Below are 14,393 nucleotides of genomic sequence, written 5' to 3' on the forward strand. Positions count from 1 at the left end.
GGCGGAAAAGTATCACGCGCGTGCACGCTTTACCCCGTATTCAATTTGAAAGTACGCGTAAACGGGATCCAGCGATACTTTAACAAGCGGAAAGTACTGTCAGTTTTGGGGAAATCAGCCTGTCACCCCCCAAATGATGCTCTGATATGGGGGTTCACTATGGTACCCCCTGATATGGCTTGCTGAAGGTATTTGGTGTTTTTAAATGGGCTCAATAGCTGCTAAATAGCGTTTTTCTATACCTGATGCAGAATAGTATTTTGGAGGATTTTTTCCAGAAAATAACTTACCCCAGCAAATTTGGGGTACTTGAAAATGGGGGTCAGCATATTTAAAGTTGAAAAAGTGAAGTTGAAAAAATCGTAAAAAATCTACCTGCCGCTAACACCTGCAATAAAAAAAAACACCTGGGGAATACTCGGGGACCCCCCCCAGAGTCAAGTTCGCTAGTTTTTAACTTTGTACCCCAACATTTTTTTTGTTCGCCCCCTTTTTCAAAGTCATTTTTTGGGGTGTCCTTAAGTTTTTTTTGACACAGATTACCTTTGGGGGACTGTCTGAAGGCTGCACGGGGGTTCCCGAAACGTTGCACCCCAAAACCCCAATTCTGCACTTTTTTCCGCCTTTCATAGGCGATACTTTACCGCCTATTACATTGCATTGGTATATGATGTCATTAACGCCTAGGCGGAAAGTCTTTCAAATTGAATACGGGGTAAAACCAAAACAGGCGATAATTACATCATCGGCGGTAACTTAACGCGTATCCGGACTTGACGTTTCAAATTGAATACGGGCCATTGATTTGAAAAAATTGCCACCCTGAAAAAAAATTATTGATGTCATAATTTAATTTTTGTTAACGCCAGGTATTTGTGGCACAAGGACATTTCACAGATAGGATTCTCCATACCATAGGCTCTAGGCTAGGATGTAGGGTGTACAGTATTGAACAGAAACCTAAATGTACTTTTTTTTTTCCACTTCAGTGCAAAGCTAGAAGCACAAGAGTGCCTTATCAGTACTGAGTAAGCACGACCCTGATCTGCCAAAAGTAATGCACAGGGGCTTGTCTCTCAAACGAAGATACCCCCATAGGAGTCTGAGAAGGACCACGTGTGAAGCTAATGTAGCAGAAGTGTGGGGTTTCTTTGAAGCCTCACACCTGCATTATATTTCCACCTTATGATGTACATGAAGAGGCTGCGTAACTGCTGTAACTATGAGCAACGGGGGCGAATACTATTGAAAAATGATTCCAGGGATTGGTCGGGAGCCTTAGCTCGTTGCTGCCGAGGAGATGGGATAGGTGAGCTGCCACATCAAAAAAAAATATGGATGATTAAATTAATTTATTATTACAAAAGCACATATAACACTTGACAAATGGAATTTCACCTTTTAATGGCAAAACAAGCTGACCAGCACTTCTGACCTATATCATTGAATTCAACCCACGGACCACACAAGGTCAGTACATGCCTAAACCCATTGTGAGAAATTCAAATCTTGAAGTGGGCTGAGGCCCATGAAACACGTCATTACGTTAATACATGGTATATCATATATGAAGTGTAATGCGTCCTTCTGGAATAATAAATTACTTTATAACCATCCATCATACAGTTGGAAAATGTTTATTATCAGCTCGAAGACAAATACTTATCATCTGTAACAAGGACATAGCTTCTTCCAGGCTCACCTGTTCCCGAGACCACGTTGCTGCCTACAGGAGAGAACTACCAGACAGACAGACACACACAATTAGAGAGTCAGGCAGAGGATTAGACAGTCAGATAGAACAGTGGTTCTCAAAGTCGGTCCTCGGGACCCTACATAGGTCACATTTTCCAGGTCACCCAGCAGGTGCACAGGTGTATTCATTACTCACAGACACATTTAAAAGGTTCCACAGGTGGAGCTATATATTTCTCTTGTGATTCTGTGAGGAGACCTGGAAAACATGCACCGTTTGGGGTCCTGAGGACAGAGTTTGAGAACCTGTGTGATAGAGGATTAGAGAGTCAAACAGGATTAGAGAGTCAGATAGACAGGCAAAGGATAATTAGGCAGTCATACACAGGATTATTAGAGAGTCAGACAGATCAGACCGACAAGCAGAGGATTAGACAGTCTGTATCTCTCTCTCTCTCGTGTTTCGGTGCCGTTGCACAGGTGACTTAAATGTTATTTTGATTTAACATCTCTCCTCAACCATGGATATCACTAAAACCAGGACCGTTGGGAAACTGCTTTACAATCAGCTCAGCACGATCACCATACTAGTTTGCAGTTTGATGTACCCTGATTCCGGAATGGAGAGGGACTACAACTCCCGGCATGCCGAGCGGCCATGTGACTGTAGCTTCACGTGACTCCCAGTCCCCATCATGCATCACAGCTGGTCCCAGTGCGGGGCCCGTCATAGGCGCTGTACAACGATGACGTCATAGACAAGGACTGAGGCGCAGTGGGCGGTGTCACTGACTGTAACAGTATATGTGACGTAGAATGGAGTGTTACATGTAACTGGGTGCCTCACTGATGTATGTATGACATTTCCTGGTATGTTACAGTGCCTTACTGATCTATGTATGACATGTCTTGGTATCCTTGTATGTTACAGCACTTTACCTGTGTGTGTATGATGTGTCCTGGTATGATACAGCGCCTTACTGGTACATGTATGACGTATCCTGGTATAATACAGCGTCTTACTGGTGCATGTATGACGTGTCCTGGTATAACGCAGCGCCTTACTGGTACATGTATGACGTATCCTGGTATAATACAGCGTCTTACTGGTGCATGTATGACGTGTCCTGGTATAACGCAGCGCCTTACTGGTACATGTATGACGTATCCTGGTATAATACAGCGCCTTACTGGTGCATGTATGATGTGTCCTGGTATAATACAGCGCCTTACTGGTGCATGTATGATGTGTCCTGGTATAATGCAGCGCCTTAATGGTGCATGTATGACGTGTCCTGGTATAATACAACGCCTTACTGGTGTATGTATGACGTGTCCTGGTATAATACAGCGCCTTACTGGTGCATGTATGACGTGTCCTGGTATAACACAGCGCCTTAATGGTGCATGTATGACGTGTCCTGGTATAATACAGCGCCTTACTGGTGCATGTATGACGTGTCCTGGTATAACACAGCGCCTTACTGGTGCATGTATGACGTGTCCTGGTATAACACAGCGCCTTACTGGTGTATGTATGACGTGTCCTGGTATAACACAGCGCCTTACTGGTGCATGTATGACGTGTCCTGGTATAATACAGCGCCTTAATGGTGCATGTATGACGTGTCCTGGTATAACGCAGCGCCTTAATGGTGCATGTATGACGTGTCCTGGTATAATGCAGCGCCTTACTGGTGTATGTATGACGAGTCCTGGTATAATACAGCGCCTTACTGGTGTATGTATGACGTGTCCTGGTATAATACAGCGCCTTACTGGTGCATGTATGATGTGTCCTGGTATAATACAGCGCCTTACTGGTGTATGTATGATGTGTCCTCCTGGTATAATACAGCGCCTTACTGGTGTATGTATGATGTGTCCTCCTGGTATAATACAGCGCCTTACTGGTGCATGTATGATGTGTCCTGGTATAATACAGCGCCTTACTGGTGTATGTATGACATGTCCTGATATGTTGCATCCCTTTACTGGCATATGTATGATGTGTCCTAGTATGTTACATGTTACTACTTCTTACTGGTGTATGTATGATGTGTTCTGGTATGTTACATCTTGTGTATTTATGATGTCATGTATGTTACAGCTTCTAACTGGTGTATGTATGACATGTCCTGAAAACTACAGCACCTTACTGGTGTACATATGACGTGTCGTGGCATGTTACAGCACCTTACTGGTGTACGTATAACTTATGACGTGTCCTGGCATGTTACAGCACCTTACTGGTGTATGTATAACTTATGACGTGTCCTGGCATGTTACAGCACCTTACTGGTGTATGTATAACTTATGACGTGTCCTGGCATGTTACAGCACCTTACTGGTGTATGTATGATGTGCCCTGGTATGTTACAGCACCTTATTGGTGGTTGTATGATGTGCCCTGGTATGTTACAGCACCTTATTGGTGTATGTATGATGTGCCCTGGTATGTTACAGCACCTTATTGGTGTATGTATGATGTGCCCTGGTATGTTACAGCACCTTATTGGTGTATGTATGATGTGCTTATGATGTGTCAAAGTATGTTACTGTTTCTTAGTGATGTGTGTATGACGTCCTGGTATGTTACATGCTACTGTGTGTCACTAATGTGTTTATTAAGTGTTATGGGATGTTACGTTGTTGTTAATGTGTGTATGAAAGTCATCCTATGTTATGTTACTACTGGCTTTGTGATGTGTCATGGAGTGTTACTGGTTGCTTGTTACTGTGTTTCAGTGAAGTGTGTTACATGTTACTGTTTCTTTGGTATGTTTTTGACATGTGTGTTACACAATACCTGTGCCTTGGTGACATATCTTACATCTTGCCATGTCTCTGATGTATGTATGATATGTGTTGTAATGATGTATGTATGACATGTCATGGTGTAGTATCTGTGTTACATGTTACCATGTCGAGGTGATGTTTGTATGGAATGTCTGTGTGACATGTAATATGGATGATGTACCTGGCTGTATTATGGGCAGTATTACCGGATATTAGAAGCTGATGTACCTTCCGGTCTCTGCAGGACATATCGGATGGAAGACTCCCTGAGAAGATCATCTGAGTTGGGGCGAGAGGTGCTGGAGCGAGCACGGCGCAGGGACGGGGGCTGGTGGTCTTCATACAGGAGTGAGGGACTGCCACTCCGGGTACGTCATGAGATGGAGACCCCCGAGGTTGGTGCTTTGTCTCTGTTTCACCTCATTGGTGCTACTGCCACCTCTCAGGGGCTCATTCTGTAGCACATACTGCTGACCATAATAGTGTATCGCTTCTCAGAGTAAGCCATTACACCGTACTATGGCTGCCATTTACTAACGAGTTTTATCACCAAAACGAGTGATAAATGTCACTGTGTATGATAAATGGTGCTCCAGCCAATCAGCTCCCAACTGTCATTTTTCTAACAGATCACAGTTGGGAGCTGATTGGCTGGAGCACCATTTATCATACACAATGACATTTATCACTCGTTTTGGTGATAGGGCCTCATTTACTAACAAGTTTTATGTACGAACAGTGCACGGTGAGGTCTCTATAACTTTTGGGATAAAATTGCTCTAAAGTGATTTTTATTTATTTACATTTACGGTAACTTTGAAATAAATTAAATTTTAAATAAGTATATACACACACACACATACAAATACATACAATCAGTGAGTAAAGGTAATTATCTGTCTGCGGGGGTCTGTAATCTATACGTTCTAACTGCCGCTCTCTCCCATATAGTATTACTATATAGTATTATTATATGTTGTGTGTTGCTTTGTGCAGGAGGAAGAGCAGAGAGCGGTCTTGGAAGAAGCATTTTCTACGCTGTCGCAGTTCATGAGCCGCACCACCGAGCACTGCGAGGTATGAACACTGAGCCATGCCGCATGGTGACTCATTTCTGTTACACACTGTACTGTACGTTGTCCGAGGCCCCATTCTGTAAGACCGTTGTCCGTGCTTCTCGCCACCGCTGCAAATCTCTGTGTATCGCGCGAGTACAATAATGGGGGATTTTGTGCATATTTTGAGCCAACAAATGAAGCTTACAGTCCTGTGTGAAGAGACCCCAATCTCAATAATACCCCTTTTACACCAAAATCCCGGGTCCGACCCTGGAATTTGAACACTGGTCAATCCCGGGTCGAACTCGGCTTCAGACCCTGTTTACACTGCAACTTGACCAGGGTTATTCCCGGGTTTGCCCCGTTCACACTGAACCCATGTAATTCCTGCTTTTCTCTATAGAAGTCATTAAAAATGGTCTGTTTTAAGGTCTGACAAAGATTGTCACAAAAGGCAACAAAAGAGAGGGGTGGGGACTGTTTCCAGCATTGCTACAGGTTGCTGTTCTGGCTGTGGCAGGCTGTGTGCCTGCCTGCGTTTGTGGCTGCTGGTCAGGCTGTGGTGCAGGAGGTTAGGCAGGCAAGCGATGGCTTCATGTGCGTCTCTCTCTGCAGGGCACTGACAAATTACATCATCTGCCGGTGCCCCAGATGCTCCAATCAGCATCTTTCAGAGCTAGCCGGGTCAAATAAGCAGGGTAGCACCCGTTCACACTGCCGCATGACACGGGAACAACCCGTGTTCAACCCTGCTCTCAACCCGAGTAAGATTCCCGGGTAAATCAACCCGGGAAATTTTTCTGGGAGCCGTTCACACAGAGCATCGACCCGGCAATAACCCGGGTTATTCGGTTGGTGTAAAAGGGGTATAAGTTCCTACACTAGAATATATGCTCAAAACACCAATTATATTGCAGAAAACGTGCACTCGCCTCTCAGGTAACATCTAGGCAAAGGCTGGCTTGTGAGTCACACCGAAATAAGCTTTATATAGCCTGTAGTGACAGTAGCCAGGACAACACTAGGCAAACTTTTGAAACCGATAAATAAAGACGCCCCATTCTGTTATATGATCACAACCTAGCATTGCCTAATCTACATTACAGAAAAGGGATTTAAATCCTGCTTGGGATACCTATTTCCAAGGAACTTCCCCTTCCTCCACCGAACGGTAGTGCAAGAAATGACCAGCAGAGGGCAGTAAAATCAAGGCTGATTTTGCAGCTTTTTTGATGTATGATTGATTTTTACCCATTCTCTCATCCATCGCTGCTGGAGCTTACCATCTAGTTATCCTGCCGCACACATACTAGGGCAGGCCTGACCAAACTGTGGCTCTCCAGCTCTTGTGAGACTACAAGTCCCAGCATGCTTTACCAGCAGTTAGGTGGGAGGGTATGCTGGGACTTGTAGCTGGAAAGCCCCAGGTTGGCCAGGCCTGTACTAGGGTTAATTCAGTCATACCGGTCAGTTATGCCTCTGGCACATCTTTGTACTAGGAGAGGAGTTGAAGCCCACATGTATAGAACCCTGATCCCATGGCCACAGCTCTGAGACGCAGCAATGCTAACCACTGAGCCACGGTCTGTACCCCATGAGGTCCCCACTTAAAATAAGGCAGTAAGGGCCTAACAGGTTGTCTCATTACTAAGATTACTCTAATAATAAGCAACATTACACAGCAGAACCAAACTGTGAAGATTAAACCTTATCCCATGAACTCTGGTAAGAGAGAAGCAAGTTTCATCTTGCATTCACCCATGGTCTGTCATACGCTCAGATCAGCATACAGTATACGTATAGAGGCCTTGGTGTGTACATTATTGTGTATGCTGTTTCTGAGGAAGCTGTAAAGAATGAGGTATTCTGAATCTTGCTGATTATTTTCCCCTCTTTCAGAGGTATCACCGCTGTTTACCGCTGCGAGAGATTGACGGACGCGCCAAGCACCACGCTCTAAGGTTTCACTGCAGAAAATCGCAGCCAGCTGCACTAAAACCGGATTCACGTACGGTGAGCAGTAAATAGATATTACTCTGCACTTGTTGCCCTAGAGGTTTGTCCCAAAAAGTTTCAATAAATCTTTCATGTAGATCACTGTCTCCTTGCTCATGGGGTATTCTTTCATAGAGGTGACCAGGTCAATGTAGTCAGACAGGTAACTGACACTGCCAGTGTTGCTACTTAACCTTTTTTCCTTACCCTTGATAATGGGATAGGCCAGTGGTTCTCTGTATTTTAGGTGTGAAAATAAAGACATGGCTAGTTTCTAAAGTTGCAACAAATATCCCACCCTTAGCCGTTTCGTGGTCTATTTTTGTGGAAAAGGGAAGGGCCCGGGGTTTGTGAGCCAGGATGGTAGCTTCTGGGGTGGGTGGGCTTTTTACCTTGTATTGGGAGAAGGTGTAGTTATTGGAGTATCCTTTGCTGGGAATGCACTGGGTGCAGGAATGCATCGTCTTATAAAACCCACAGAAGCAGCCGTACACCACTTATTGTGCCCTCGGTGAACAAACACCAGCTTGTATGCAAATTATAAACTAGCGCAGAGGGCGGCTTTGTTCCGGTTGGTAGTTGAGCCGTAGGCTGTACGCCGTATTTCCATGTCAGTGACAGTGTAAGGATGTGATAGCACTGGATGAGCTGACGCTGTTCCCGTTGCATTTAGTGGGATCCCCGTGTGTGCGCTACGCAGAGCTCACTGGCTGCTCCGTCCCAGTCCGACCCCCGCGATGTCTACATTGAAGTGGCTCCTGGAACGTACAGTATCTCCGGAGGTTCCTCCAAAGTTCAGATGCAGACGCACCTGGTGAATATCACTCCAGGACAGAGCGTGGATTTAGCGTTCAACGTATAGGCGGTTATCTCCAACGTGGTTGGTGATGACACGTATGGGATGTCACTATCTGTTACTGGGGTGTCTATATCCAGTGCACCTTACTGGGCGACCCTTCGCACTTGAATATATAATCGGGTCAATCGTGATTGTTTGGTGAAAATTGTTCACATAATCCCTGTGATTAAATCTGTCAAGATCAGTCTTGTAGTATGCAGAATTATCATGTATTTAACTCATTTTCTATCTATGCAATGGAGGGTAATGGTTATATGATTATTTCTTAAATGCACTTTATGTACATACTGTATGCTTCTTGAATTTTCTAAATAGAACGTTACCACTGCCGCAGTTATTCTCTTGTACCGAGTACTCGTGTGAGTATCGCCTTGCATTGATAATCTTCTGTGATGTTGTGGAGCTCTTAAGGCCCCCATACATCAGCAATTGATTGCAGCAATCGTGCAATTTGCAATCGATTGTGTATAAAAATCTTTCCCTTTTTCAATCGATTGCAGAATTGCCACAATCGATTGAAAAAGGGAAAGATTTTTATACACAATCGATTGCAAATTGCACGATTGCTGCAATCAATTGCTGATGTATGGGGGCCTTTACAGTTTACAGAACAGGTGACACAGTGTAATTATTAATTCTGAACCCAGATGTAATGAGTGCGAGTTAATAGCTAATTAGTGGAGTGTAATATTGCTGCAGGGCAGCAGAGTTCAAGCTGCTATACACAGACCTTTCCCAATTTCTGTCTTTTAAATGTTCCGCTTTTCATTTTTATTTGTTTTATAATAAAGATTTTATATTTTCATCTCAACTTTGATGTGTTTGTCTGTACCCAACTGACCATGGCCCTGATTCAGAGCCGCTCGTAAGCGGCCGCTCGTTCATTCTGACCGATGTTCGCACATCTGCGCATGCGTACGGATTTTAATACGCATGCGCGAACCAGTCAGTGCGGCCGAAAATCGTTTGTTCGCTATATAGCGAATGCCTGCTATTTTGAGTGACAGAAGGATGTGGGTGGTAACAGGGGAAGGTGCTTGAAAACGGGGAGTAGAGAGCCGAACGCAGGCGTGCTTAAATGTCAAAACGGGCGTTTTAAGGGTGTGCATAATTAATACAGCAGCGTCATTGACCACGTCACTTGGTTTTTTTTACTCAGAACTGCTCGCAAAATAGCGGTTGAAAAAACCAGCCACAAGAATAGCGAGCAGTTCATACGCTGTTCGATGTACTCGATTAATCTAATAAATAGCGGACATGACGTATGGTGCGAGCGGCAAGGGGGCGTATTTTTTAAAATTACAACCGCAAGTTTTGCTCGCTCGTTCAGACTTAGAGGCGTGAACAGACCGCAATTAGCAAACGGTTCATTTGAATAGCCACCCCTTGTTTTAGAACGAACGACCGCAAATAGCGAGCGGCTCTGAATGAGGGCCCATGTCCTCACTTCTCAATAATGGTCTAAGCAGAGAGATGTATTATTTCTCAGTTATACAGTAGGGGGCGCTGAGGGGTGCGATAACCTTCCCCTCCCTCTATTATAGCACATGGCTGACTAAACGTGACTCCTGACATTGTAAGACAAGTGTCCTTCTAAAATGAAAAATACTCTACAAGACCAAAGAACCTGCACCCTTGTCCTCTCTTTTGTGGGCAATGTCAGAGCGCGATTTGTCAAAATTGCCGAATTCTGTGCGTTTTGTCCATGAAATTAAGGCGCTATTACTTTCTGAAAATGGAAAGCCTTGCGTTTTCGGTTGGAAATATACATGTTTGCCACAGTTCGCACGCCATTGTGTTATACCATCGAAGCTGATATGAGTGTATGGGAATGGCTTTTATCTTTTTTTTTTGGGGTGGGGATGGGAATTATTCCATTTTAGATATGGTACAAATATTCGCCTAATTTCTGATTAAGAGCCTGATTCTGCGTTACAGGCAGACCTGAATACAGCCGCATGTAGTAATGTAGTATACTGCACATGTGCTGTATCTAATATGCGCATTATTATTATTATTAACCGTTATTTACATTTTTGTCGGGAGCCATCTAACCTATCAGTCTGTTTTTGGATTGTGCACGGAGAGAACATACAAACTCTGCACAGTTAGGGCCGTGGTGGCAATCAAACCCAAGACCTCAGTGCTTTGGGACAGTAATGCCTACCATCACACCAACTGTGCTGCCCATATCTTTGTGCCTCTCCAAGCGGTTGTGATTTGGACGGCTGTTGGGTGTCACCTGGCTGTGCACCTTGCGTACACCTGGAAGATAACCATCACAGGGGCGTATTTATAATGGGGGCAGGGGTATGCGGTGCACACGGCATCCTGGGGGGCACACCCCTGCACCCATATTTCTACTTCAGGGTCCATAGGGTATCCACAGGATACCTTGGGGTATAGGTGTGACGTCAGTCATCGGGCACCATAGAGTTAAGCTTTTCAGCCTCCCAGGATGCACTAGGTCCCCCTCCTATACCCCGCCTCCGAGCCAAGGCACCTCAGTTTAGTTTGGTGCCCGGCCGGAGTCGGGTGCACCTGTCGGAGTGGGGGCTTGAAGAGCCCCTGAAGCTTTCTTCTATGCAGCTGTGGCTGCACATATGGATGTACAGCATGGACAGTCAGTCCTGATGTCCATGCTGTCTTCCCTACACCCCCGCCGGTACCAGAACGCCGGTACCGATCCGGGGATGCTGGTGAGCATCTGGGGTCACAGCTAGCGGTGACCCCAGATGTTCCGGACCATGGCCGGATTCAAGGGGGACAGCAAGGTAAGCAGCGGGATCCCGCGGTGGGTCCCCGCTGATCACATGGTCCTGAGTCCCCAGGCAGGGGGCTCCCTGGGGACTGGCTGCAGCGTGGAGCCAGGCGACCAACCTGCGCTTCCACTACCCCCTGGCACAGCGGACCGCAGCAGAGCGGTAGCGCTGCGGCGTCCCAGGGGTTAAATGCATGCCAGGGGAGCGCGCCTTCCCTGTCTCACAGCCGGCGCCTCCCTCGCTGCACACAGCCCTCTCTGCATGCTGCCGACTGGTCCTGTGGCAGCACTCCTCCCCCAGGCCAGCTTCTCTCTGCTCCTCGGTGGTCATCTTCCTCTGAACGCATGGTGAACGCTGCTGGAAGCGCTGGACGGAAGCATCGTGGTCTGGGTCCCCCCGCATACCTCTCCTCCGCTGTGGTCAGGTCTGTGTATGCAGCGCTGTGTCCTACCAGGCCCTGTGTCTGCGTAGTTGATTGATCAGCGCTGTTAGTGCAGGAATTGATATTTCTTTGCATTGTATGTGACTGTGCTAGCGCTGCTGCCTGTAACTTTTCTTCTAAACTGTCAGCTTTATTACTATCCCTGTTCTTTCTGCTAAGCCCTTGCGGTGCGGTGCTGTAGGGTGGTCTCTCGCCTATTTGATATATAATTGGTGAGAGGGGTCACATACTTGGTGCCATCATGTCTGAAAGTGATTTTCCTCTCTGGCTACAGTGTACTACGTGTAAAGTACCGTTAGCGGAGGGGGAGAGTAGCGCGGAGGGCCTCTGCCGGCAGTGTTTGTCCATGGCGCGGCCTCTTACGGTTACAGCACCGGTACAGGAGCCGCCCTGGGCTTGTTTCGCTCAGGCGCTTACAACCTTAGTGGGCCAGTTAGCTCCGCAACCCGCGTTTACACCGATGGGTTTGTCCCAGCAGTCAGTGGTGTCGTCACCCATGCAGGGTTTCCCACGACAGTTGGTGGTACCCCACAGTCTCCCTATTTCCCCGCTCCCGGTTTCTCAGGAGCCGGCGTGGGTTAACTCCCTGACGAGTTCTGTACAGCACTTGTCGGATGTGTTGCAAGGGGAGTCTGTGATCCGGCCACATAAACGGCCGGTGGCGTCTCTGTCGGCTCCATATGAGGATGACGAGGGGACGTCTGATGATGGGGAGATTCTGGATCCTTACGATCAGGAACCTCTCCATACTAAGGACGCTGACGCTAAGTCCAAGGTATATATTCCTGGACTTATTCGGGCAGTCCGCACAGCCTTGGTGATTGAGGACGAAGTTCCCCCAGCGGCTAAATCTAAGTACGCCTTTTTCAAAGATGTGAAGGGCGATGCCACAGTCTTTCCTCTTTCGGGTCAGTTGGTGGACCATTTAGAGGAGGCGTGGAAACAGCCTGGCAAAAGATACCAGCCGCAGAGACGCCTGGCAGTGGCTTATCCGTTCACGGATAATTATTTTGCTAAGTGGGAATCCCCTCCACAGGTGGATTCTCACGTGACCCGTCTTGTCCGTAGTCCCACATTGCCGATGCCATCCATGTCCTCCCTTAAGGATGCTATGGACCGCAAGGTGGAGATCTGCCTGAAGTCCGCTTATTCCCTTGCAGGGGGGGCAGCACGACCGGCTATGGCCATTTGCTGGGTTGCCAGAGCGATGGAGCGCTGGGCGGATTCATTAGAGGCATCTTTCTACTTCAGGGTCCATAGGGTATCCACAGGATACCTTGGGGTATAAGCGATGGCGGCAGACATCCAGGCACCACAGAGTTAAATTTTCAGCCTCCCAGGATGCACTGGGGTCCCTCTCCTATACCCTGCCCCCGAGCCTCAGGCCACTCAGTTTTTCGTAGGTGCCTGGCCGGACCAGTCGCACCGTACAGAGGGGGGTCTTTTTAAGGCCCCTGAATATTTCTTCGCAGCTGTGGCTGCACAACTAGAGTGCTCCAGCATAGGACAGTCAGTATTGACGTCCATACTGTCACTCCTACACCCCGCCGGTACCGATCCGGGGATGCTGGTAGGTAGCTGGGGTCACAGCTAGCGGTGATCCCCGGCTACCTGGACTGTGGCCGGATGCACGGGGAACAAGGTAAGCGGCGGGGTCCCGCGGTGGGCACTCGCCGGTAACACAGTCCTGTTTGGTCCCCAGGCAGGGGGCTCCCTGGGGACCGGCTGCGCGTGGGGCCAGGTACTGATCCTGCGCCTTCCACTAGACCACCAGGGACAGCGGGCCGTAGCATGTGCGGTACAGCGCGGCATCCCAGGGGTTGATAGCACGCCAGGGGAGAACGCCTTCCCTGTCTCACAGCCGGCATCTCCCCCGCTGCACAGTGCCATTCCACAGCGGTCTGAGCGGGCTGTGTCAGCGCTCCTCCCCCGGGCCCTGCCTTCTCTCTGCTCCTCGGTGGCCATTTTCTCACTACATGTGCTGGGGATGGCAAACGCTGCTGGAAGCTGATACAGATGCCATTGCGGTCCGGGTCCCCCGCATACCTCTCCTTCAATTAAGGTCAGTGTATGCAGCACTGTTTCCTACCAGGCTCTGGTCTGTGTAGTTGATTGCAGTGCCTGTAATGCAGGATGTTATCTGTGCATTGTATGTGACTTAAATGCTAGCGCTGTTTGCCTGTACTTTCATTTCTGACTGTCAGCTTTTTCCTATCCCTGTTCTTCTGCTACAGCCCTTGCGGTGCGGTGTCGCAGGGTGTTTATTACCTCACAGTAAACGTGGTTTTTCTGTGTGGGAGGTCACATACGCTCCGTTCACACTCCTCATGTCGGAAAGTGAACGAGGATATCCTCTTCAAGCTATAATGTACTGATATCATGTGCAGTTAGCGGAGGGATATGTAGACGCTGAGGGTTTATGGAGGGCATGTTGTATTATATATCACGCCCCATTTCTGTCACTGTGCCTGCACAAAAAAGGGGACCGCCCTCGGCTGGCTAAGATGCTTACAGCCTTTGTGGGCAACGCCCCCTGCGTTTCCCCAAGGGGGTTATCGCAGCCTGTGGTGGTCTCATCACATGCAGGGGTCCCTGGACAGTTGATGGTACCCCAGTGTATCCTGTTTTTCGCCCCCCCAGGTCTCGCAGGAGCCTGTGTGGGTGAATTTATTGTCCAAATGGTATAGCACCTGATGGACGTTTTACAGGGGGAGTCACCATTTCGGCCTTCTAAACGGCCTTTCGGGTCTCAGACGGACATGACGTCTGATGACGGTGACATT

General features: G+C 47.6%; 1 protein-coding gene and 1 long non-coding RNA gene across 4 annotated transcripts in view; one reads left to right on the forward strand and one right to left on the reverse strand.

The window, feature by feature from the left end:
* LOC148506221 (uncharacterized) overlaps window positions 1-2,139 on the reverse strand; it is a 195,049-nt gene extending 192,910 nt beyond the window's left edge. The window contains exon 1 of the long non-coding RNA XR_015869803.1: window positions 1,703-2,139. This is a non-coding gene — a long non-coding RNA (uncharacterized LOC148506221). The remainder of the gene's footprint in view (window positions 1-1,702) is intronic.
* On the forward strand, window positions 1,941-8,839 carry AKIP1 (A-kinase interacting protein 1). 3 transcript variants are annotated; one of them, XM_088447098.1, is made up of 5 exons: window positions 1,941-2,565; window positions 4,739-4,862; window positions 5,491-5,571; window positions 7,452-7,565; window positions 8,221-8,839. In XM_088447098.1, exons 1-5 carry the CDS (start codon window positions 2,549-2,551, stop codon window positions 8,407-8,409), a joined length of 525 nt encoding a protein of 174 aa, XP_088303224.1. In that variant the 5' UTR covers window positions 1,941-2,548; the 3' UTR covers window positions 8,410-8,839. The 3 variants fall into 3 exon arrangements, with proteins under 3 accessions (XP_088303224.1, XP_088303221.1, XP_088303223.1); XM_088447095.1 differs by having other exon boundaries at window positions 1,945-2,565; window positions 4,739-4,889; XM_088447097.1 differs by having other exon boundaries at window positions 1,946-2,546; window positions 4,739-4,889.
* Window positions 8,840-14,393: the final 5,554 nt, after the last annotated feature.

Source organism: Taudactylus pleione, unplaced genomic scaffold (assembly GCF_031769625.1).
Source record: "Taudactylus pleione unplaced genomic scaffold, aTauple2 ptg000418l, whole genome shotgun sequence".
NCBI classification, from domain to species: Eukaryota; Metazoa; Chordata; class Amphibia; order Anura; family Myobatrachidae; genus Taudactylus; species Taudactylus pleione.

Bases quoted from the DNA above. Each gene is read 5' to 3' on its own strand.
- AKIP1 (XM_088447095.1), top strand. The intron at 4,890-5,490 runs GTTGGTGCTTTG...TGCTTTGTGCAG, and splicing joins ATGAGATGGAGACCCCCGAG to GAGGAAGAGCAGAGAGCGGT. The intron at 5,572-7,451 runs GTATGAACACTG...CCCCTCTTTCAG, and splicing joins GCACCACCGAGCACTGCGAG to AGGTATCACCGCTGTTTACC.